A 22,163-nucleotide genomic window follows, 5' to 3' on the forward strand; every position below is an offset into this window, starting at 1 on the left:
AAAATATTTGAATTACATATTTTTTTTATTATTTAGAAAGTTGATTTTATTTTTAAAAATATTTCATCTAAACAAATGAATGAAATTGAGCCAGACGAACACGACTCTCCACAATGGTATGATATTGTCCCTCTCATGGGTTTTCTCATGCCTCATATCAAAGAAGAGAGTATTTTTTTTATAAACTCATGATCATTTTCTAAATTAGATCATCTACCACTATTTACAAGCGTAATTATTTTAAATAAAACACTAAAGGATTATAGAATTTTCAACATATAAAATAATTTTAATTTTTTGAAATTATAAGGATATATTTTAGATTTTTTTAAAAGTTGCAGGTGGTATTTAAATTTTTAAAACTTGTATAAAGTATTTTTATTAATTTAAGAAATATTAAAAAAAAAAAAAATTAGCGTTAAAATAATGTTTTTGGACGGCTAAAAGTGGTTTCCATGAAAGTATGGAAAAGAGAAACTGCGCATCAACTGTATCCCCACGTGGCATAATGTGGGCGCCAAATCTAATTACCTCATAAATATAAATATTTTTTGTACTTTCGAAAAAACCAAAAAAAAAAAAAAAGATAAAAAAGGAAGTGACGTCATGTTCCTAATTTTAAAGAATTTATTTATTTAATATTCATTATTTTTCTCGTTTCCCCCACAAAAACTATATATTAAAAAGAAAGAACAAAAGCTCAGAAGCCAAGTCTTTGGATGATCTCACCCAAAGTATCACGTTTTTTCCATGCTACCTACTTTCTCAGCCCTTATTCCAAAACTCACACTGACACGTGGCACTCACAGGCTCGTCCGTATTCCTACTTCTCCTTCTTCTCTTCTCCCTCTGCTCTCTCCCGTGTCCACCCGCTGATGCTATGGATGCTCTCTTTCAAGTCCAAACCTCGGCACCATCAACCATGGCGAAGCGCCCGTGCCCATCCCAAAACCCTAGGATACCGACCTTTACTCAGATGGACCTTCTTCTCGATGCCTTTTTGGGCCTTTCCGACTCTCCTTCCATCTGTATCGACTTCTCATTCGAGAGGCTTCTCGACTCCTTGCCATCTGACTTGGATCAGTCTCGCCTCATCGATCGCGCCCTTAAAATGGGCAACTTCTTGCTCGAGGCTAGCAAACGCTCTGCTCGGAAACGAGCTACCAAGCATAACTCAGTCGTTTGGGCTCTTCCTCCTGACCTCACCATCAAAGTATGTTTGTCTTTGATTCTTCTTTCGTTGTCGGAACATTTGAAATCGTTTCAACTGTGCTGCGGCTTGGAATTGCATTGGATTTATCGGTTTTGGAAATGAGTGCTCTTGTTCTTGAATATTGGATTTGGAGTATTTTAATATATGATTTTCGTTGTTTGATTTTGTTGTGTCCAATGTCGAATGTGCTTAAATTGTTTTCTGTTGGAATTTGAGCGAACTCGAAGCAAGCTTGCAGTCAGGAATGTCTTTGAGAGTGAGATGTTAGTTTGGTGATGATGTGAATATAATTTTCCCAGCCCTAGTTGTATGTGTTCATTGGCAATAGGTAGAGATAATATGCGTAGTTTAGTTCATATTTTTGTATGGGCGTAATCGAGCTGTTAGGTTAAGACATCAAAGGTATTTTTGAGTCGAGGTTAGAGTATTGTCCCCATGAGGCTGAGCTACCGCCGGTATTAGGGGCTGCGTTAACCGAAGACCATACTTATAATTCGTTCATTTCGAGATGGGAAGTCATTATTACTAGGCTGACCCTCTTCAACTCATCATCATGTTATTTATGGTTGGTTCCGTTTTGTGCTCTAACATCCGTAACGGTTGATGAAAATATGTTGGGTTTTTCTGGTGTGCATGACGATGAACTGTGGCTTTTCAGGTTTTCTCCATGCTTGACGCACAGAGTCTTTGCTATGCAACAGCTACTTGTTCAATGTTTCACAAGTGTGCAATGGATCCTTCCTGCTATGCCAACATTGACTTAACAACAGTTTCTCCAAGAGTTAATAATGCAGTGGTTTCTACAATGATTCATCGAGCTGGAAACTCTCTTCAGTAAGATATTTTCAATTAAAAGTTCACTATCAAATCTTCATAGGCTGAATTTGAATGCGGTAATATATACATTGAGGATCTGAAACAGAAGGATTCATACTTGATTAAGCTCACTAGCGATGTACTGATGAGGTCTTTGAATTGTGTCTTTCGGCCAACATAGTTATACATTTTTCATTAGACATTTTTTACTATTCTCTACCCAAGTATGGATGATGCTGACTGTCTAAGCTTAGGCAAGGAATTTTGTCTTTCCTAATCTTGGTGTCACCCACCATCTCTTTCATAATGTTAGTGTCTGGGGAAGATGGTAAATTATTCCCTCTGTGGTCTGACATTATTCAAATTCTGTTCTTTTCACTTATTAAATGAAAAAGAAGTCTGAATTTCCCCACCCATATGATTAATTTTATAATGTTAGTTTGCATTATTTACCAACCTCGTCTATTCTAGATGCTTGCACAGGCATATGAACTAAGTTCATTGAACATCAATGCCAACAGTAATTCCTTAGTACTCTCTGATGGGAAATACTTTGATTGCATTATTTATATTTTTCTAAGCTTTGATTGACTTGGCCATTCTTTTCCCCTCAATAATTTCAGATCTCTTAAACTTGGTATAGTTCCTGGCCCAACTGCATCCCTAGGATCTTGCCAACCGTTGGTTTACAATGTTACTAGTTTTTCATGGAATGACAAAAGATCCAGACAAGGGAAGGAGTCATCAGTTCTCACAAGATCCTGCTTAAGCCCTTTGGGTGGGGCCAGTACTCCTGGGTATGGGCTTACTTTTGAAGTTGAGAATGTGCTCATTGTGAGTTCTGTTTCTGAATTGTTAAATTTTATAGGATGCTCTTGAGAACGTTGCATCTTTACAATATTGAAAGAATGGATAATCCATCACTACGTGCTGCATTATCTGCTTGCCCGTCTCTCCTTGATCTGGAAATTGTGGGCCTGTAAGTTGCTTTAGTTGACTGATTTTGTTGTTTTTTTAATAGTTTTAGCTGGAAAATGATATTTTTGTTTAAAATGTTTATACTGGTGAACTGTGATTCAGATTCAACCTTTAGTAAAAATACAGGACTAAGATTTCTTTAATTCCTGCCCTGACGCATCTCACCTTTTCTCTTGATATCTCTGATTCTTCACACTTGTTCTTGTCATTTTTCAATAGTTAATTCATTAAAAAAAATTCTCTTCAATAAACTCTGTTTTTTAATAAACAATTATAGCAATCATTTCCCCCCAATAGGTTCTTGACCCATCTCGGTGTATGGTGCTTTTAACTGGATGATGGTATGTTTTCTTCTTCTTAAGATTTAATGTTCGGTTAAGGACATGGTAATTGCTAACATATTTTGGAGAAAATGCTCTCTCTGAAAATTAAATTCATTCGCTGCTTCTTTTTCATGCCCTCTCATTTGGGTTACTCTGATTTATGAATCGTAGTTAATAATCCACATCCTTTATTGAACAGTCTTGTGGAGTTGAGACAGACATTGACATCTGTGATTGAAAACTGTCAATTTATAGAGCGTTTGTTCTTTGAATCCTCAAAAACAGGTTTAACATCTATCTCACTTGATATCCTCATTTTATTCTTTCTAGCCATCCGCTTATTCATTGCTATTTTGCAAATGACAGGCAGAGATGATAGCTTGAAATCACCGACATGTGTTGATCTAGTTCAAAAGTGTCCTCGTTTAGTGTCTTTAGCCCTTAGAGGATTTAAACTCCATGATTATAAAGTTCGCATTCTTCTTAAGGTAATGTCTGCATTTACAAGGAATTTTGTGATGCATACATACAAAATCATTTCCCTTTCTGATTTTAGATTCTTATATTGCAACAATATTTAACTAAGAATTTAACTACTTCTATGCCTAATTATTCTGAATTTAGGACGTTATCTTTGAAGTATGCCATGTAGAACATTAATTTTTTTTAAAAAAATATAATAGGTAATCTAAATAAGTTGTTTTGCTTTTCATTTACCTAGTTTTTTCACTGGAATATTTGGTGTTCCATCTCATAGGATAATTGCAATTTTCTTGTACCCACTCATTTGGCTCTTATCATAATTGGACTTATTTTCTGTTGGTAGTGGATTCTTCAACTTGACATCCTGTCTTCTCCTCCTTTTATCATACTTGGACTAATGTTCTATTGTGGGGGTTGTGAAAGAGAAAATCACCTTGCATGGTGAGAGAAAGACATTGCCCTTCTTTTTTCAAATTGGCACAAAAGCATTTAAGAAATCAGAATTTTCATGTCTAGATCTCTAAAAATGTTACAAATTTTGTGTTTAGATCTTTTATTTCTCCCTTCTTTTTCTAATCCTTTTCACATATTAATTAAAATTATTTCTTTCTAGAAAAATGGAACAAACGAAGAATAAAGTTTTACATGTTTTAAGCTTTGTCCAATCCATGATGAGTATTTGTGTCAATGCTTTTGGATCATACTGGTGCACTTAGTATGGGGCATGGAGGTTTGAAATGTGGCTAGTATTGAGCTCTATTTTCTTTCATGTCAGTCTTATGGTTATGATATTGTCTTTAGTACTTTATTCTGCATTGTTTGATGATTCAATTATAAAAATGGTTTTGAGTCTTCGATCATAATTCTGGAGAAGGTATTTGAAAATAAATTAAAGGCAATAGTAAGAAGATCTTTCAAATTTAGGCGAAGGCTTTCTTAAAAATATTTTTATAGGAATTGGAATTTATATTATTTTATGAAAAGAAGGGAGACGAGGAGCCCCCCAAAAATTCCAAGTTGGCAAAAATCTGCTAGAACTTGTTATTGCGGAATTCCTTGAAAAAGGAACTAAGAGTTCAAGAAAAATCTAATTAGATCCCTTCAACTCATGACCATTGGAAGCTACTTGAAAAATTCTTGGATTTTCTAATCAAAGCCTCCACAGGATTTCTTCCAAAAAGAAAAAAAGAAAAGAACAGAAAGCCGCCATAGGATTGCCATAATGTCATTGGACCAAATGATAAATGATATTAGCCTTCTCTTCGGAAGGCTGCCCGTATAAGAATTGATTGAGAATCATACTACTATTCTTAGGGAAGCATCAGCACATGTTGAAAAGATGAAAAATGTTTCTTCATCAATCAGCTGCAAAGGAGCATTGAAAAGAAAAGGTGTTTATTATCATCTGAATTGTTTTGACTAAGAGTGCGCCAGTCAGGGTAGAGGGCACAATGGGGAAACCTTATTGGAACTCTATTTTAGGTGCCTAGCTGATCTTGAGCAACGACTGAGGAAAAGATGACCTCTAGCTTTCCAAATTTCCTTAATTAAACCTGAACCGGGAGACCCCTGTTCCTCACAAAGCTTGGACAATGGAAACTAATCCGAGAAATCAACACTACTCTCAGGAGCCCAGTAGACAATTGGAACTCTTAATCATGTGGTTCCTTGTGTCATTGTCGTCCATAAAAAAACATCACGTGTATAGCTGATTTGCTTGTGTAGGTTGGTTCTTTCATGACCTCTTTTGGCCGTTGTTGGTGATGGTTGTTTCAAATACTCTTGTATCGTGTAACTCTGGAATTTTTAATCTCAGTAAACTTATCTCTTTGAATACTTTTCCAGGGACTTCGGAAGCTAAAATATGTTGACTTTTCAACGTCTTACTCAATTACTGGAAGCTTTCTTAGGTAACTATCTTCTTTGGATTGTTCCTATCTATAATAATTTTTTGATGCTTTGAATAGTTAAAAAGAACATCTTTGTTTTCCTCAGAAACCTTGGCAACAGTATAGGTGGTAATTTATTGGAGGTCTTAATTTTAAGAGATTGTATGCATCTCAAAGAGGTCAGGATCATTTATTATTTTGACACCTCATTTCCCAAACATTGTCGTAAGCCTTTAATTTCTTTGCATGCAGGTGGAAGTTGCTCGTTTCATGACATCATTACTTGCTGGAGATTTCAAGTTTCTTCGACATCTTGTGAGTAGATGGAAATTGACAATGATTTTCTTCTGAATATCTGGTTAAAGGTTCAAAATGTCATTTAATTGAATAATACCATATTCATCAAACAGGATATATCCAATAGGGAAGGATTGGCATCTGAGGGTGATTGGTATGAGAGATGCTACAATTCAAGGTGATATTTCTTTTAAAAAACCTCTCTATAAGGTTCAATATTTGTTTGGATTTTCCCCTGAAAGTCAACTTTCATCCTTCCTTTTGGTTATAGTTTTAACCATTTAGTTATCGTCCTCTTAATTAAGAAAATACGGGTCTAGGCTTCTACGGTACTGAGATTTCATCAACTGGTTCTTATTGACCATTTTAATGGACAGGATCATTCCAATTGAGCAAGTAATGAAGGAAAGGCCTGATGTATGCTTGCTGGCTGATTTTCCATCAGAAGGGAGGTAATCACTGGTTAGGATTGTTGTTGAGGGTATAATAGTCATATTTATTGGTGAGTTTGTTACTAGAAAGCAGATATATTGATGAAGTGGAAATGGATTAGGGCAGAATTTGTTAGCGTTTTGGTAGAGAGCTGAGTTTCTATTATCTACTAACCCTTTTTTTTTCTTTTACATTTTCTTTTTAAACAAGCAACAAAATTTTCATTTGATTGATGAAAAGAAGCAAAATTTGTTCAAGATACTCCCATTGGAAGAGAGAAACCAGAAAATGAAGCCAGTAAGAGAAAACGAATGCAACCCAAGCAGACAATATCGTTAAATGCATAATTATCAAACAAAGAACACCGTTAAGAAGACTTAGGTCTTTCTCCAAGAAAAAACCTGACTTTCTTGTTTTCAGAATAGCTTTGGACAGGCTTCTGGATTTCAGAGATATGAAATTTTAATGAATCGAGCAGCTAGGTTTTACTGATACATTTTTGGTGGCTTGAGGGATGAATACAAAAGGATAAGGTGGTGTAAACCAAAATACTGCCAAACTGAAACCCCCAACTGATTAACGACCAACTAAAAATGCAGCTGGGCCAAGTATGAAATAAAACAGCTAGTTCAAAGAAGGAAGACAGAGTAGTTAAGCCACATCATAACGGGCAGAACACTTCATTGTTGATATAATTAAGGTTAGGAATGGTATGATAGTCCTCTCAATTCTGGCAATATTGGAGTGAAGTTTGGTGAAATTGGAGCCAAGTATGGGAATTATTGGAGGAGCAATTCAGAATTGCTTAGATCCAGCATAATTTAGGTACATATTGGCCGGTAAATCAATTATGGGTTGGGAAAAATGAAAAAGTAGAAGTATTTTGGAGGAATGGGTATGGGGGTATACTGGTATATATACTTCGGATCTGTTTCGACACTAGATATTGACTTTGGGTGGAGTAATGTTCGGATTTGAGAGTCTAATAGTCATACTAATTGGTTAGTTTGGTTTTGTTATAGTAAAGAGTGAGTTATTGGGATAGTGATTCGGCAGATTATGGAAGCCAAATAAATGTGTAAGAACTCCTTGTAATTTTCCTTTTCCAAATTAATAAGAATCAACATTTTCTCATAATTTTCTATTCATATTCCGGTCCGTCATCTCTCCTTTAGAAGTTTATGGTTGACTTCCCTCAAGCATTTCTAATTGTGTTTTTCTTTTCTGTTTTGCATTTGGATCTCTTTGCAGCTACTTCGAAATTGAACAGATGCTGGAAAGCGAAATAAACAGTGATATTAGCCTGCAGTCACAGCTGAGCAATCAAACATCTGATTCGATGTTTATAAGTTCTTCAGAAAGCAGCTATAATAGTGATCAAGGTAGTGGCAATGAGGATGGCCGAGATGCCAGCTATGTAATATTTGAGGAGAGCTCAGACGAGGTGGATTTTCTTGCCCTGTAGGAGGAGAAGTCTTAAGCAAGCGCTGGTAGTTGCAGCAACCAAATGAATTCGGTAAAGAGACTCTCTTCTCCATTCTTCCAAATGCACACATACACTTGAATATAAGTATAGTGGTATAGGATTTGTCCAAAATGCGTCCACAATTCTAGTTTGGTATTGTGTTGCAGGAAACAGTCAAGGCGATACCACCTCGTTCTCTTCCACGATAAACCTGCCTTCATTGTCGACGTGTTGGATTAGTCAATGTTAACAAATAGGCATATCATATCTAATGTCATCATTTATTTAACGCTATAGTTATGTACGATCATCATTCAGTTAACGGTTGGGAGTACATAAAATTATAAAAGTCATGGGATATTACCACAACTTTTTGAAGAATAGGGACTAAATTCGAGTTTAAATTTGTATTCTAACCTTTAGTTTTCCATGCAGGGAGGAGCCTTCACGCATTACAATCTGTGATTGGTGCTTGGATTTTTACTGAGATTGGAAAATTTTGAACCATTAGCCTGGTTGACTTGACATCCCCATTTATTTACTGAGATACAACCAAAAGCTATATCCAGGTACCCTCCTTCCTTTCAACCCTTTCTCTATAAGAGGAATTACAAGAATAAGAGGAGAGGAGAAGATGGGAGATCTGGTACCCTATCCCTTTCCCTTGTTATTATATCGTAGATGATCGATCGCGATCACATATCGTCGATGTTTCGTAGAGAGAGCTCTAGTTCTTGATGATGTTAATCTGGCATGAATGTAAATTTTGTTATAGCTTTTGTAGCGTTTGTACGCCGATCCCACGCGATAGAGTTGTTGGAAGTTACTCTTCTAATTGATAACATTTTGTATGCATCAGCAGCAGTTCAAATTGTGGCATTGCTCTCCTTTCTTGTATCCTTTGGTGGTTTAATGAAAGAGCAAATCAAATCTTGGTAAGGTGGTTGCTGTGGTTGCTGTGGTTGCTGTGGTTGCTGCTGGCCAACCCTTTTGTCTTCCCTTGATTGCTTGCACCTTCATTTGGCGCAATTATTATTATTGAAGCTGGGGTCTTTTTGTTTTTTTAGTATTTATGAGTTAATTATTTTATGTTGTTTTTTTTTAAAACGACAATTTCAACAAAAAAGAATATAATTTAAAAAACTATATGTTTACATGAGTAATTTTTAATGTAATTTTCATTGAGAGATTTTTTAATATTTTAATAAAAATAATAATATTCCATATGAAAAAATATATATAATTAGAATTTTCAATTCTAATTCAAATTTTAACATTACATGTATTGTATTGTTCAATTTAAATATTATAAAACATAGTATTAAACACATAAGTAAAAAATTATAGATTTTAATATTTGTTTTACCAATTTTGGATGCATAAATCAAAATTAAAAAAATTACATGTCATAATTGTTTAATATTTTTATTTAATTTAAAATTATATTTGTAATATAATAGGTGTATATTTAACCAATTTAGTGGATTGAAATCTAATTATATAATTAATATATATATAGAACTTGGGTGTAGTTTTTTTTTTTTTTTTTTTTTTTTTTTTTTTTTTTTTGAAATGAGATGACCTTATCTTTTTATTTTTTCTTTTTCGTGAATGGGTTAAGAGCGGGATTCATGTATAAATTAAATATAGTATACCCAACTCGAATCGACATATTTTTTATTTTTTTTTTGTTTTATGCCCAGTAATTCTTCCTCAGCCAAGCTTCGGCAGAATGTGTTTGTCGTCATTAATATGTTTGCTCGCGGTAATTGTGACCTCTCGGGACAATCGATGACTACATCAAAGATGCACTTGCTAGTACTACTACATCCCCCGTAATTCTTCCTCAGCTAGGCTTCGACAGAATGTACAAGTATTAGTAGAATAGCAAAAATATGTTTGTCGTCATTAATATATTTGCTCGCAGTAATTGTGACCTCTCGAGACAATCGATGATTGCATCAAAGATGCACTTGCTAGTACTACTACATCTGAGAATTCTTAATTGGCTAGTTGTAAATAGATCCATGGAACAAAGGATTATCTCGGACCTACACCGAGGTATTGACGGTGTGTGTGTGTGTGTGTGTATATATATATATATATATATATAGTTGCATTTACAGGTTTAATTTTTACGATTAATGTGAAAAGCAATAAGTAATAATTTATAGCTTAATTTTGAAGGCCACTTGGTTAAGCAGTGGTTGATTCATTCATTCCTCCAAGCATATAAAATCAAGGAGAAATCCATACTCTGCAACTTTGAATCTTTAATTTGTTGTTCATGGTATGATGATGAAGAAGAAGAAGAAGACGAAGAATTTAACAGCGACGATTGGGTATGGTTTCCACTGTTCTTGTGCGTTTGAAACATGAACACAGCACTACTACTCATGGCGGAATTCCCAAACAGCCAATTATGAACATCCCACATCACCTGCACTGGAATTCCGTCCACCACAATCGTATCATTCCCTCTAAACTTCCATTTCAGCCTCTTGATTTGCATCGCCGTCTTGCTGTCGATTCGAATCACCAAACTCGGTTCCTTCAATCCTCCACTATCGCATTCGATCGACACATTGTGCGTTTTCCCTTTCTCGCTGAATCGAGCCTTCGCGTAGAACAATTTCTTCCCGAACACGTGTTCTCTTCTCGCCACGAACACCGCCGCCGCGGCGGAAACCGCGGCGATTTTCTTGGCAGATTCGGACGGCGAATCGCCGACGAGGAATATGAGCTCTCGATCGAACACCACGGCGACGAAGAATCCTTCCTCTGGCTCCGGTCCGCTGCCGAATTTGGCGTTTGTTAAGTCCCAATGTATCTCCATTTTTCTCGATTCGATCTCGAAAATCTTGGATCCTTTCTTCTTTAAGAACAGCCATGGCTTAATGTCGAGCTTACACAGGCAGTGATTTGCAGAGTTTTCGATCTGAAGAGAGAAACCTTGTCCCATCAAATGCTTGGTCCATGTTAGAGCGATGAAGCTCAATCGGCCGCGTAATTTGCACTGGTAGACGCAGGTGACTAGATTTTGAGCGGCTTTACTGATACTCGAAAACGATGAAGATGAAGAAGAAGAAGAATCTGCAATTTGGACGCCATTTTCACCGAAACAAGAAGGAAAATCCTTCATAATAGCAACGAATATACCAAAAATTGACTTCAATGATCCCAAATGTAATCAATAGTATGATCTTCTGGCCGTAGCTGCAATGAAACTGTAAGTAAAATCAATTTGAAATACCAAAATTGTTGAAGAACAGGCCGTGGATAGTTGAATCTGATTTGGGGTTTCAGCCATGAGAGTATGAAATGGGGAATTTCAGGATAAAAGAGACATTTATATGACGCAAAAGGAAATTCGGATTTGAATTTATATTTCTTTTAACAATTAAAAGAATGATAAAATGGTATTATGTAGATAAGGAATTTTTAAAAAAAAATATATTATTTTTTTAAAATACTCATTAAAAGATATTTCATTTAAAAATATCTTGTGCGTGAAACATCGTTCATATATTTTTTTCGACCACAAACGACTAATTATTAGCAGAAACTTAATCATATCGTTCTATATGAGTAGAAATTAGATAGGCTTAAGCATCCGCATTTAAATTTTGAAAGCATAGTGACTTCTTAATTTGTATCAACATACGTTCGATGGGTCATATCCTTTGGACCCCGTCCCTCGTTCAACCAATTCAATTAATTCAACGTGGGGTTCAATTTCTAATTATTCTATAATACACGAATATTTTGAACCGAAATGATATTGGAGCAACAAATAATTGAAACCATGTGGGTCTTCTCCCATATCAAACATGTCATGTGGCATTCAATTTGTTGAAGGGATTCTCTCATATACCCATTTTATGTGTCCTTTTAAATTTGTTTTGGGTCAAACTAACTCATCCAAATACTCTTTGGAAAACATATAATTTTGATATTGTGCTTCCTCTTTTGGTGTTTTCCTCCCCCATGTTCTATGTTTTTTGTTCATCTTTTGAATTGGTTGTTGCGGGTGTAAAATTTAAAATATTTGCATGATAAAAAAAAATTAAAGAGTATTAGTGAGGGTTTGAATTTAAATTTAAATTTTGTGGTTATTAAATTTAAGATAAATTAATTTTATAAAAAAGTATTTAATCTATTAAGTATAAATTTGGATATTATGTATGATGAAATATTAAATTTTCAATTTGTATATGGTATATATATATATATATATTTTAATATAGTTAATTTAGAGTGATTTAAATAAATTATGACAAATTAAAAAGGCCCACTTTGTTAGTTTGATTTGGGCCATTTGAGCCCAAAATCCCTCTGGTAAATATGAGTAAACAAGCCCATTTTGTTAGTTTAATCTGGGCCATTTGAGCCCAAATCCCGCTGGAAAATGGGTAAACAAGCCCAGTTAGTTGGTTTGATTTGGGCCGTTTGAGCCCAAATCCCGCTGGGAAATCGGTAAGCAAGCCTAGTTTGTTGGTTTGATTTGGGCCGTTTGGGCCCAAATCCCGCTGGTAAATCGGTAAACAAGCCAGTTTGTTAGTTTGATTTGGGCCATTTGAGCCCAAATCCCGCTGGTAAATGGGTAAACAAGCCCAATTTGTTAGTTTGATTTGGGCCGTTTTGAGTCCAAGCTCCGCTGGTAAATGGGTAAACAAGCCCACTTTGTTAATTTGATTTGGGCCGTTTGAGCCCAAATCCCGCTGGTAAATGGGTAAACAAGCCCACTTTGTTAATTTGATCTGGGCCATTTTCGTTGTTATCTTGTTAAAGAAGCCCACATTATCAGTCATATTTGGGCTTTTCGAGCCCAAATTCGACTGGTGATTGTTTAAACGAGCCCACTTTATTAGTTGAACAATCGTTATCAGTTTTCTTTCGGCGGAACGCCGTCGTTACCACAAGCTCTCTCTCGATTGTTTCAGTCCGGTGACGGCAGACATATAATGTTGCTCTTACGATGTTCCCGCCGGCCGCCCACCAAGCCACCACTTCCGCCGCTTCATGCCGCCGATTCCTCGGACGATCTTTCTCGCTTCTACAGTGTTTTATCCCGGTGAGAACTTTTAAGGAATTATAATTTATTTATACGCGAACCGGCTTTATCTGAAACTGAACCGGCCGGTCCATTTGGTTCTTATTTGAAGGCTATTTGTTTTGTTTTTATAAAGGGGTTGAAAACTTCCTTTTAACCATCTAATTAAAAAGACATTAATTGATGACCAACAAACTTAATTACCCATTGCTAATTTCCTATTTTATTTTTGGGAAAAAATTGCTAATAAGTGATCGGGATTACTTTTAATGGATAATACCGCTTCTCTACATTCACGTCTCAACCTATCATCCTCTAATTTCATCACCGATTCTTATCTTTTACACTCCTCGCACTGGTGAGCTTAAACTTTAAAATTTTTCATTTCATTCATTTCTGTTTCGTTGATTCTCGCAATTTCTAGTTTCAGTCTGTTCCCCCCTGCATTTCTTTGGTTAAATCTACACAATTTTCCCACTTATTTCACCATTTACAGCTTACCCATTTCTTTATTTCAGAGCTAAACTCTCCCAAGTGGCTGCATCTGGTTTCTCTGTTTTGGAACATTACTGTTTTTGGTGTCACTCCCCATTATTGGGTTTTTGGAGTTATAACAAGGAAGGTAAGCTTCTACCTCTTCTTACAGATGTTTGAAGCTTTCATTACCATGAAAACTGCTGCAGCTATGTGAATGTTTGCTGTTTCCATTAATGAACTGCCTCTTACCTTACAATAAAGTGTTCTTTACCCTCTTTTCTTTATGAGTATTACATTTTAAATGAATGTTTGGGGATTCGGGAGAGGTTATTGGTGAGATCTCACATCGATTGGAGTGGAGAACAAACCATTTTTTTTTTGTAAGTGTGTGGAAACATCTCTCTAACATATGCGTTTTAAAAACCTTGAGGGGAAGCTTGAAAGGGAAAGCCAAAAAGGACAATATCTGCTAGCGGTAGGCTTGAGCCATTACAAATGATATTAGAGCCAGACACCAGGCGATGTGCCAGCGAGGAAGTTGAGCTCTGAAGGGGGTGAACATGAGGTGGTGTGCCAGGAAGGACGTTGCGCCTTGAAGTGGGGTGGATTGGGAGGTCCCACATTGATTGGTGAAGGGAACAAGTGTCAACGAGGACGATAGGCCCTGAAGGAGGGTGGTTTGTGAGATCCCACATTGGTTGGCGAAGAGAACAAACCCTTATTTATAAGGATGTGGAACCTCTCTCTAGCATACACTTTTTAAAAGCCTTGAGGGGAAGCCTGAAATGGAAAGCCCAAAGGGGACAATATCTGCTAGCGGTAGGCTTGGGCCATTACAAATGGTATCAGAGCCAGACACCACGCGATGTGCCAGCAAGTAGGCTGAGCCTCGAAGGGGGGTGGACAAGAGGCGGTGTGCCAGCAAGGACGCTAGGCCCCGAAGTGGGGTGGACTGGGGGGTCCCACATCGATTGGTGAAGGGAATGTGTGCCAACGAGGACGCTGGACCTCGAAGGAGGGTGGGTTGTGAGATCCCACATTGGTTGGGGAGGAGAACAAACCATTCTTTATAAGAGTATGGAAACTTGGAAACCTCTCCCTAGTATACGCGTTTTAAAAATCTTGAAGGAAAACCCGAAAGGGAAAATCCAAAGAGGACAATATCTGCTAGCGGGCAAGAATGTTTGTTTCGCTTGCTATCTATTTTGGCATTGATATAGTTTGTTCCTTGTTACGTATGGGGTCCTTAGGCTCATGAAACCTGTTATTGAGAAGCATGATGTTTTAACGACTTCAAATTGCTTCTATATGTTGTACCTTCCACTCTACTTGATACACACAATCGTGCATCTTTTCTAACATGGTTCTCTTCTTTAAATGGATATTTCAAATGTTTGGTTTTGTTGTAGGAGTAATTCTTTTGGTTTGAATCGATGGAGAGGAACTTCATTGCTATGAGAATTCATGGTTCACCTATTGGGTTTCAAAATTTGTCGATATCGAGTTGGTTACGCTGTTCGTCTCAATTCCCGAACAAGTTTCAAAACATTCCTAGATCGTTGTTCTTTCCCATTCGACGAACTAGTTTCAAACCACAACTAGAAGATCCCAGGTATCCTTCCAACTCTATTGGAATTTCAATGTCAAAAGGTCAACTCGGTCATGAACTTAACAACGCGGTTCAAACTTCCTCATACGGATATAAATTCGAACACCAAAAGACTGAAGATCCTATGGAAAATCGAGTTCGCTCGAGTAGCAAGGAGAAGTTAAAGTATTATTCATGGATGTTACATGAATGTGCATCAAAACGATCATTGAGTGTTGCAAAAGCCATTCATGGACTTATCGTGAAAGATGTAATTAATCCAGATTCCCATTTGTGGGTTTCGTTAGTGAACGTATATGCAAAGTGTAGATACTCCGCATACGCTCGGTTAGTACTTGCTAAAATGCCTAATCGTGACGTCGTTTCTTGGACGGCGTTAATTCAAGGTCTTGTAGCAGAAGGATTTGCTAATGATAGTATTTATTTATTTCAGGAGATGCAAAATGAAGGAATCATGCCTAATGAGTTCACTCTAGCTACTGGATTAAAAGCATGTTCTTTGTGTATGGCCTTAGATCTTGGAAAGCAAATGCATGCTCAAGCTTTTAAACTTGGATTATTACTAGATTTGTTTGTTGGATCTGCACTTGTTGACCTTTATGCTAAATGTGGAGATATAGAACTTGCATCTAGAATGTTCATTGGCATGCCCGAGCAAAACGACGTGACATGGAACGTGCTACTCAATGGTTACGCTCAAAGGGGCGACGGGATAGGAGTCTTGAAATTGTTTTGTGGTATGATGAAAATAGATATGAACTGTAGTAAGTTCACTTTAACTACTGTTCTTAAGGGTTGTGCAAACTCCAAGAACTTAAGACATGGGCAGGTAATCCATTCGTTGATTATCAAATTTGGATATGAAGGCGATGAATTCTTAGGCTGTGGTTTGGTTGATATGTACTCAAAGTGTGGGCTTGCCATTGATGCATTAGAAGTGTTTAAGAACATCAAAAAGCCTGATATGGTGGCTTGGAGTGCCATGATTACATGCCTTGATCAGCAAGGACAAAGCGAGGAATCGATTAAGTTGTTTCGGTTAATGAGATCGAGCGGTATTATCCCGAATCAGTACACGATTTGCAGCCTTATAAGCGCTGCTACGAACACGGGAGACTTGCAATATGGCCGAAGCATCCATGCTTGTGCTTGGAAATATGGATTTGAAACTGATGTCTCTGTTAGCAATGCATTGGTCACAATGTACATGAAAAATGGATGTGTTCATGAGGGTGTTAGCCTGTTCGAATCTATGGTCGACCGAGATTTGGTTTCGTGGAATACGTATTTATCTGGGTTTCATGAGTTCGGAATGTACGATCGTTCGGTTACCATCTTTCGTGACATGTTAGAGGAAGGTTTTATCCCGAACATGTATACTTTCATTAGTGTTTTAAGATCATGTTCTTGTGTTTTAGATGCACACTTTGGGAGGCAAGTGCATACTCATATAATCAAAACTCGTCTGGTTGATAACGATTTTGTTCAAACGGCTTTGATCGATATGTATGCAAAGTGTATGCGTCTGGAAGACGCTGATATAGCTTTCAACAGGTTAAACGGTAGGGATCTTTTTACTTGGACGGTTATCATTACGAGTCATGCACAAGCGAACGAGGGAGAGAAGGCTCTTAATTACTTTAGACAAATGCAACGAGCAGGTGTAAAGCCGAACGAGTTCACGCTCGCTGGCTGTTTGAGCGGTTGCTCGTCTTTGGCGTCTCTAGAAGGTGGACAACAGCTTCATTCCATGGCTTTTAAGAGTGGACATTCAAGTGATATGTTTGTTGGCAGTGCCCTTGTTGATATGTACACAAAAGGTGGCTGTATGGAAGAAGCTGAGGCGCTATTTGAAGGTTTGGTTTGGCGAGACACAGTGTCATGGAACACCATTATATGTGGCTATGCACAAAATGGGCAAGGCTATAAAGCTCTCGAGGCCTTTAAGGTTATGTTAGATGAAGGCATATGGCCCGATGAGGTGACCTTCATAGGCATTCTTTCAGCTTGTAGTCACCAAGGATTAGTTCAAGAAGGGAAAGAACATTTTAACTCGATGTCCCGAGATTTCGGTATTTCTCCTACGGTCGACCATTGTGCTTGTATGGTCGATATTCTCGGGCGGGTCGGAAAATTCGACGAGCTTGAAGAGTTCATTCGAGAAATGAAACTATCACAACATGCACTTATTTGGGAGACTGTTCTTGGAGCTAGCAAAATGCACGGCCATTTAGAACTCGGTGAGAAAGCTGCTAACGAACTCTTTAAGCTTCAACCCGAGAAGGAGACGAATTATATATTACTCTCGAATATTTTTGCGATGAAAGGAAGGTGGGACGATGTCGAAAGAGTTCGAACTTTGATGGCTCGTAAAGGTATTAAAAAGGAGCCAGGGTGTAGCTGGGTTGAGGCTAATGGTCAAGCTCATACATTTGTGGCTCATGATTGTTCACATCCACAAATTCAGGAAATACATGTAAAGCTAGAGGAGCTTGATAGAGAATTGACCTCTATAGGTTATGTGCCCGAAACTCGTTACGTGCTTCATAACGTTGGAGAAACCGAAAAAAGGGAAAATCTTCGATATCATAGCGAAAGATTGGCCGTTGCTTTTGCACTTATAAGTACCAGCACGATGAAAAAAATTCGTATATTGAAAAATCTACGTATTTGTGGAGATTGTCATGATGTCATGAAGCTTATATCGAGTATCACGAATCGGGAAATAGTTGTTCGTGATGTTCATAGATTTCACCATTTTAAGAATGGCGCTTGCTCGTGTAACGATTTTTGGTGATGTGACTTCCCCATGGACATTATTGTTGAATCGGTTTATTGTTTTGTGACAGACGAATCTGCTACTGAGCAACTGTGAAGACAGTATTGTCATGTCACTTACAGACACATAAAATTGTGCGGTCAACGCAACGACACGATAGGCTATTCGAGAGATGACTGCAAAATGTCGACATGACTGTCGTAAAAGGTAAAATGAAGCATGTCTAATTGGGATGAGAAATGGCCTTGTTCTTGAATCTCGGATGGACTTGAGTTCTCGTTATGACGAGGTCGCAAATTTTTCGGGCTATATGGGACTTCACTGCAGCATAACTGCCATCAGGCACGGACTCAACCTCTGCAGTTTAGTATGATGGTACTTGTTTCCCGTTGCTAGCCTCGGGAATCTTGTCGAACCACGAAGACTAATGGCCGATCCAAACGTCTAATCCTCGCAATCAATATACCTCGTGTAATGATCATCTTGTATTTTATAGCTATCTATGGTAGTTTCAAAAAAACTGTCTGCAACTAAACATAGTTGTTATTTGTTTATGTTCTTTTGAAAAAATTATTACGTATTAAAGTGGATATCGCATATCAATGATGTCTGTCTGGAATATGGGTGTGGGATTATTCAGTAAAGTCTCAGAACAGGTAGCTATTAGACTTCTATGTAACATTAGATGTAAGATTCCACATCGGTTGGAGAGGAGAACGAAATATTTTTTTTTTTGTAAGGGTGTAGAAACCGTGAGGCTAACGGCGATACATAACGGGTCAAAGCGGATATTTACTAATAGTGGGCTTGAGCTATTACATTAGACATAATTCTTGGATTCAAACTTTTGAACTTTTTGGTCTTTTCGAACGTTAAATCTTTTAGTTGAGAGTATGCCTTTTAATCAGTTAAGTTATGCTCTTGTAGGACTTATACCCAGGATTCGAAATCCGGATTCGCCCTATGGTGGCCCCGACATTCTCCCTCTGTGACATGATCATGTTATTTACTCCTCGCTTCTGAGAGTAAAGACTGTCCCCACAAACCAACACGAGTCATTCCAACATGTTTTGTCTTCACTCACATGCATTCTAAGAAAAATTCCAGGATGTCATTCAATCTAGAATTACTCCAAGCAAATCACGCTTAGCAATGGAGAGTTTCTATGATTGAGCCGTCATCGAAAAATTTTCACAAATATCTACAACGAATTATTATTAATATCTTTATTACTAAATATTCAAGTAAATGACTAAGAAATGCCTACAAAAATTAATAATTACTAAAATCCTAAACTATCAGATATTGTCGTCTCAAGCTTTCACTTTCAGGTCTGTAACAACTCAAGCTCACCACTAGCAGATATTATCCACTTTAGTCTGTTACATATCGCCATAAGCCTCACAATTTTTAAAACGCGTCTACTGGTGAGAGGTTTCCACACTCTAAGGAATGCTTCATTCCTCTCTTTAACCGACGTAGGAACATGGCTTGAGGAGAGTCGAATAGCCTTATAAATAGAGTGGCCCGATGATTCAATACCATAAATTATGAAAAAAATTGCTCAAATATTTAAAACCCATCATTATTTTATAATTTTGACTTTTATAGTTTCCTTCTTTAATATATAATAACTTTTAAGATTTAGAGAATCTTTATTCCATTATTTGAAAAAAAGAAAATCTAATAATTTCAAACCTTTATTCAAATAGTGTTTAATAAATATTAAATATATTAATTAATTAATTAATAATACATAATAAAAATACATAGACTTAAAATATTATTAATTTACATCAATTTGAACCTAGCTCAACTATAATTTTAATAAAAAAATAATATTTTCATGAATAACCAGTCATATAATTATGGACTTTTTTTTATTATATTAAAAGTTTAGACTTTACCCTAAAAATTAATATCCATATAGAATGGTTTAGCCTTCTTTGAAAATTTGGGTCTTTTCATTAAATTGAAATAAATAAATTTTGAACTCTTCGATGTGAAGCTACATGCATATCCCACCTTAAGATTATTATTAAACTTTTAGTTCAAATTTCAAATCTTTTTTAACTTAAACCACAAGTAAAAGAAAAGTATGAGTAAAGAGCAACATATTGATCGTATATTAAAAATAAAATATGTTCTTTTCTTTAATTTGATTGATGCAATTCCGATATTAGATCATTAATTACGAATGAAATATAACTACCCTAACGACTTTTTATTACCAAATATTTGGACGCCGATGTAAATATCAAACTCTAATTTTTATAAAAATATTTATAAAAAATATGTGAATTTTTTTTAGTTTAATAATTACCGTGAATTTTTTAAATGATAATAAATATTTGATGAATTGAGCCGTACTCCGATTGACACAGATATTTTATATATATATTAAATGTTTGGTTTTTTTTTAATACAAAATTGGGTTTAGAGAGAGAGATCCTTGATGAAGACAGAACACCAAAAATTATGCATGTTTTTCTTGCAAGAATGCATGTCAGTGTCAGAAATAATTAGAAAGAAAAATAATATTTAGAGTACAAAATTGCAAGGGGTATTTTGGTAAAAGACTTCTTTATGCATCGTGTTGACTCCAACGTGAAACTCTAATGCTATTTTTACTAATTTTTTGATACCTAAAAGAGACGTTAGATTTTTGCTATAGGAACGTTTTTTTGGTAATATGTTTCGATTTCACGACCGTTTTGTTTTAAGGTCATTTTCGTAATTTTATTTATTGAAGAAAAGTAACGAGAATATACGTTAATTATTATATATATTTTTTATATTATTTCCTCTCTTGTTACTAAAGAAATGAGCTGGAATTGTTAATTTTCAAGATTTTTAAATAAATAAATAATTAAAGAGTCAAAGTTATATTTTTAGGAATAAAACATTCAAGATTGTTATGTCATATACTTTAATATTTTGATATATGATAATAAGATAAGAGTAGGCAAATTTTTACTGATGTTCTAGAAGATTAAGGAAACAATAAATCTTTTGGTCGCGAAATTTTTTATTATTATTATTATTATTATTATTATTATTATTTTTTTTTTTTTTTTTTTTTTTTGTAGGAATTGAGGCAAAAATTACAAAAAAAAAAAAAAAAAAAAAAAAAAAAAAAAAATCAATATAAATTATTAATTTGTGTTATTGAAAATTGGGCAAAAACAGGGAATTTCCATCCTTACTGAACCACGCCCCACGAATTAAATGGACATCTCTACTTGAAACAATTGTGTTACTAAAAAATTTAATTTCCTAAACTTTATTTATTTATTTTTATTTCAATTTAATATTAAAAAAAAAAAAAAAACTTATGACACATGTTAAATATAAAAATTCTTGACGTAGACACGCACCACCGATCGTTCCAACTAGATCATGAATCTTACCACCAATATTAACTTTATAAACAATTTATGTAACATAATTATTTTAATTAATATATACCATTTTAGTTGTTATAATTGCAATAATACACCATACACATTTAATATATGACCTAAATTATTGGTTCCATCCTCTCCAACTTCTTTCATGACGTGGTTGATTTTCCTACAACCATAAGAATACGTAATTCGTAGTTATTTATGACGCAGTTTCCACGTGAATATTTATAATATCGCTTATACAAAAAAAAATTAGAATTTAATTTATTATTTTTAATATAAACAAATCATTAATAATTTCTATCAACTTAAGCATAGTTCAATTGATTAAACATTTACATTTAATCAAAACTCAATTTATAGAAAATTTATATACATTCATCTACCCGTGTCATAATTTATTCAATTATTACATCAAACTTAGACTTATTCTTTTATTATAAGTAAGTCCCATTATAACATTCAATAATTTATGTACAACACAATTATTTTTTTCCAAATCTTCATAAATAAGATTAAAATTCGATTCTCAAAAAATTCAATTGTTTTTTTTCCTAATCCGTAAAATAGACCCATAAACTAAAAAAAAAACCTATATTAAATTTTTAATTTTTAATTTTATTCAATATTTTAAAAAATATTCATAACTTTAAATATTTAAATTTTTTGAATATGTTAAAAAACTGTTAAAAGATTTATTAGAAATTTCAGAATAAAATATACTATAATTAACTCTATATATATATACACATACAAACATATGTATACACACGCGAGTATATATATATTAAAAATGAGATAGAAAATAGAATTGGAAAGGTCTATATTATCATTGATATTGATATCTTTTAAATAGGATACAAGCCAGTACAAATGAGAAAAATATAAAATAATTAAATACGGATAATAAAATAAAATATACCAATTCAAAAATAGAAGAAT

General features: G+C 35.2%; 3 protein-coding genes across 4 annotated transcripts; 2 read left to right on the forward strand and 1 right to left on the reverse strand.

The window, feature by feature from the left end:
• The first annotated feature begins 734 nt into the window (after positions 1–734).
• On the forward strand, positions 735–9,071 carry LOC111806953 (F-box protein At4g02760). Its single transcript, XM_087128898.1, has 13 exons — positions 735–1,213; positions 1,872–2,047; positions 2,653–2,826; positions 2,898–3,008; positions 3,530–3,615; positions 3,697–3,818; positions 5,659–5,723; positions 5,809–5,881; positions 5,955–6,017; positions 6,113–6,177; positions 6,377–6,451; positions 7,683–7,947; positions 8,332–9,071. Exons 1-12 carry the CDS (start codon positions 881–883, stop codon positions 7,894–7,896), a joined length of 1,557 nt encoding a protein of 518 aa, XP_086985024.1. The 5' UTR covers positions 735–880; the 3' UTR covers positions 7,897–7,947; positions 8,332–9,071.
• A 753-nt stretch (positions 9,072–9,824) lies between these two features.
• LOC111806954 (uncharacterized) lies at positions 9,825–11,144 on the reverse strand. The gene has a single exon (XM_087128899.1). The coding sequence runs from the start codon at positions 11,036–11,038 to the stop codon at positions 10,109–10,111; it is 930 nt and encodes a 309-aa protein (XP_086985025.1). The 5' UTR covers positions 11,039–11,144; the 3' UTR covers positions 9,825–10,108.
• A 1,661-nt stretch (positions 11,145–12,805) lies between these two features.
• LOC111807741 (pentatricopeptide repeat-containing protein At2g03880, mitochondrial) lies at positions 12,806–18,404 on the forward strand. 2 transcript variants are annotated; one of them, XM_023693614.2, is made up of 3 exons: positions 12,806–12,970; positions 13,468–13,571; positions 14,836–18,404. In XM_023693614.2, the coding sequence occupies exon 3, from the start codon at positions 14,860–14,862 to the stop codon at positions 17,830–17,832; it is 2,973 nt and encodes a 990-aa protein (XP_023549382.2). In that variant the 5' UTR covers positions 12,806–12,970; positions 13,468–13,571; positions 14,836–14,859; the 3' UTR covers positions 17,833–18,404. The 2 variants fall into 2 exon arrangements, with proteins under 2 accessions (XP_023549382.2, XP_023549381.2); XM_023693613.2 differs by lacking the exon at positions 12,806–12,970 and adding an exon at positions 13,174–13,307.
• The last annotated feature ends 3,759 nt before the right edge of the window (positions 18,405–22,163 follow it).

Source organism: Cucurbita pepo, chromosome 12 (genome assembly GCF_057944985.1).
Source record: "Cucurbita pepo subsp. pepo isolate OVF chromosome 12, ASM5794498v1, whole genome shotgun sequence".
Taxonomy (NCBI): domain Eukaryota; kingdom Viridiplantae; phylum Streptophyta; class Magnoliopsida; order Cucurbitales; family Cucurbitaceae; genus Cucurbita; species Cucurbita pepo.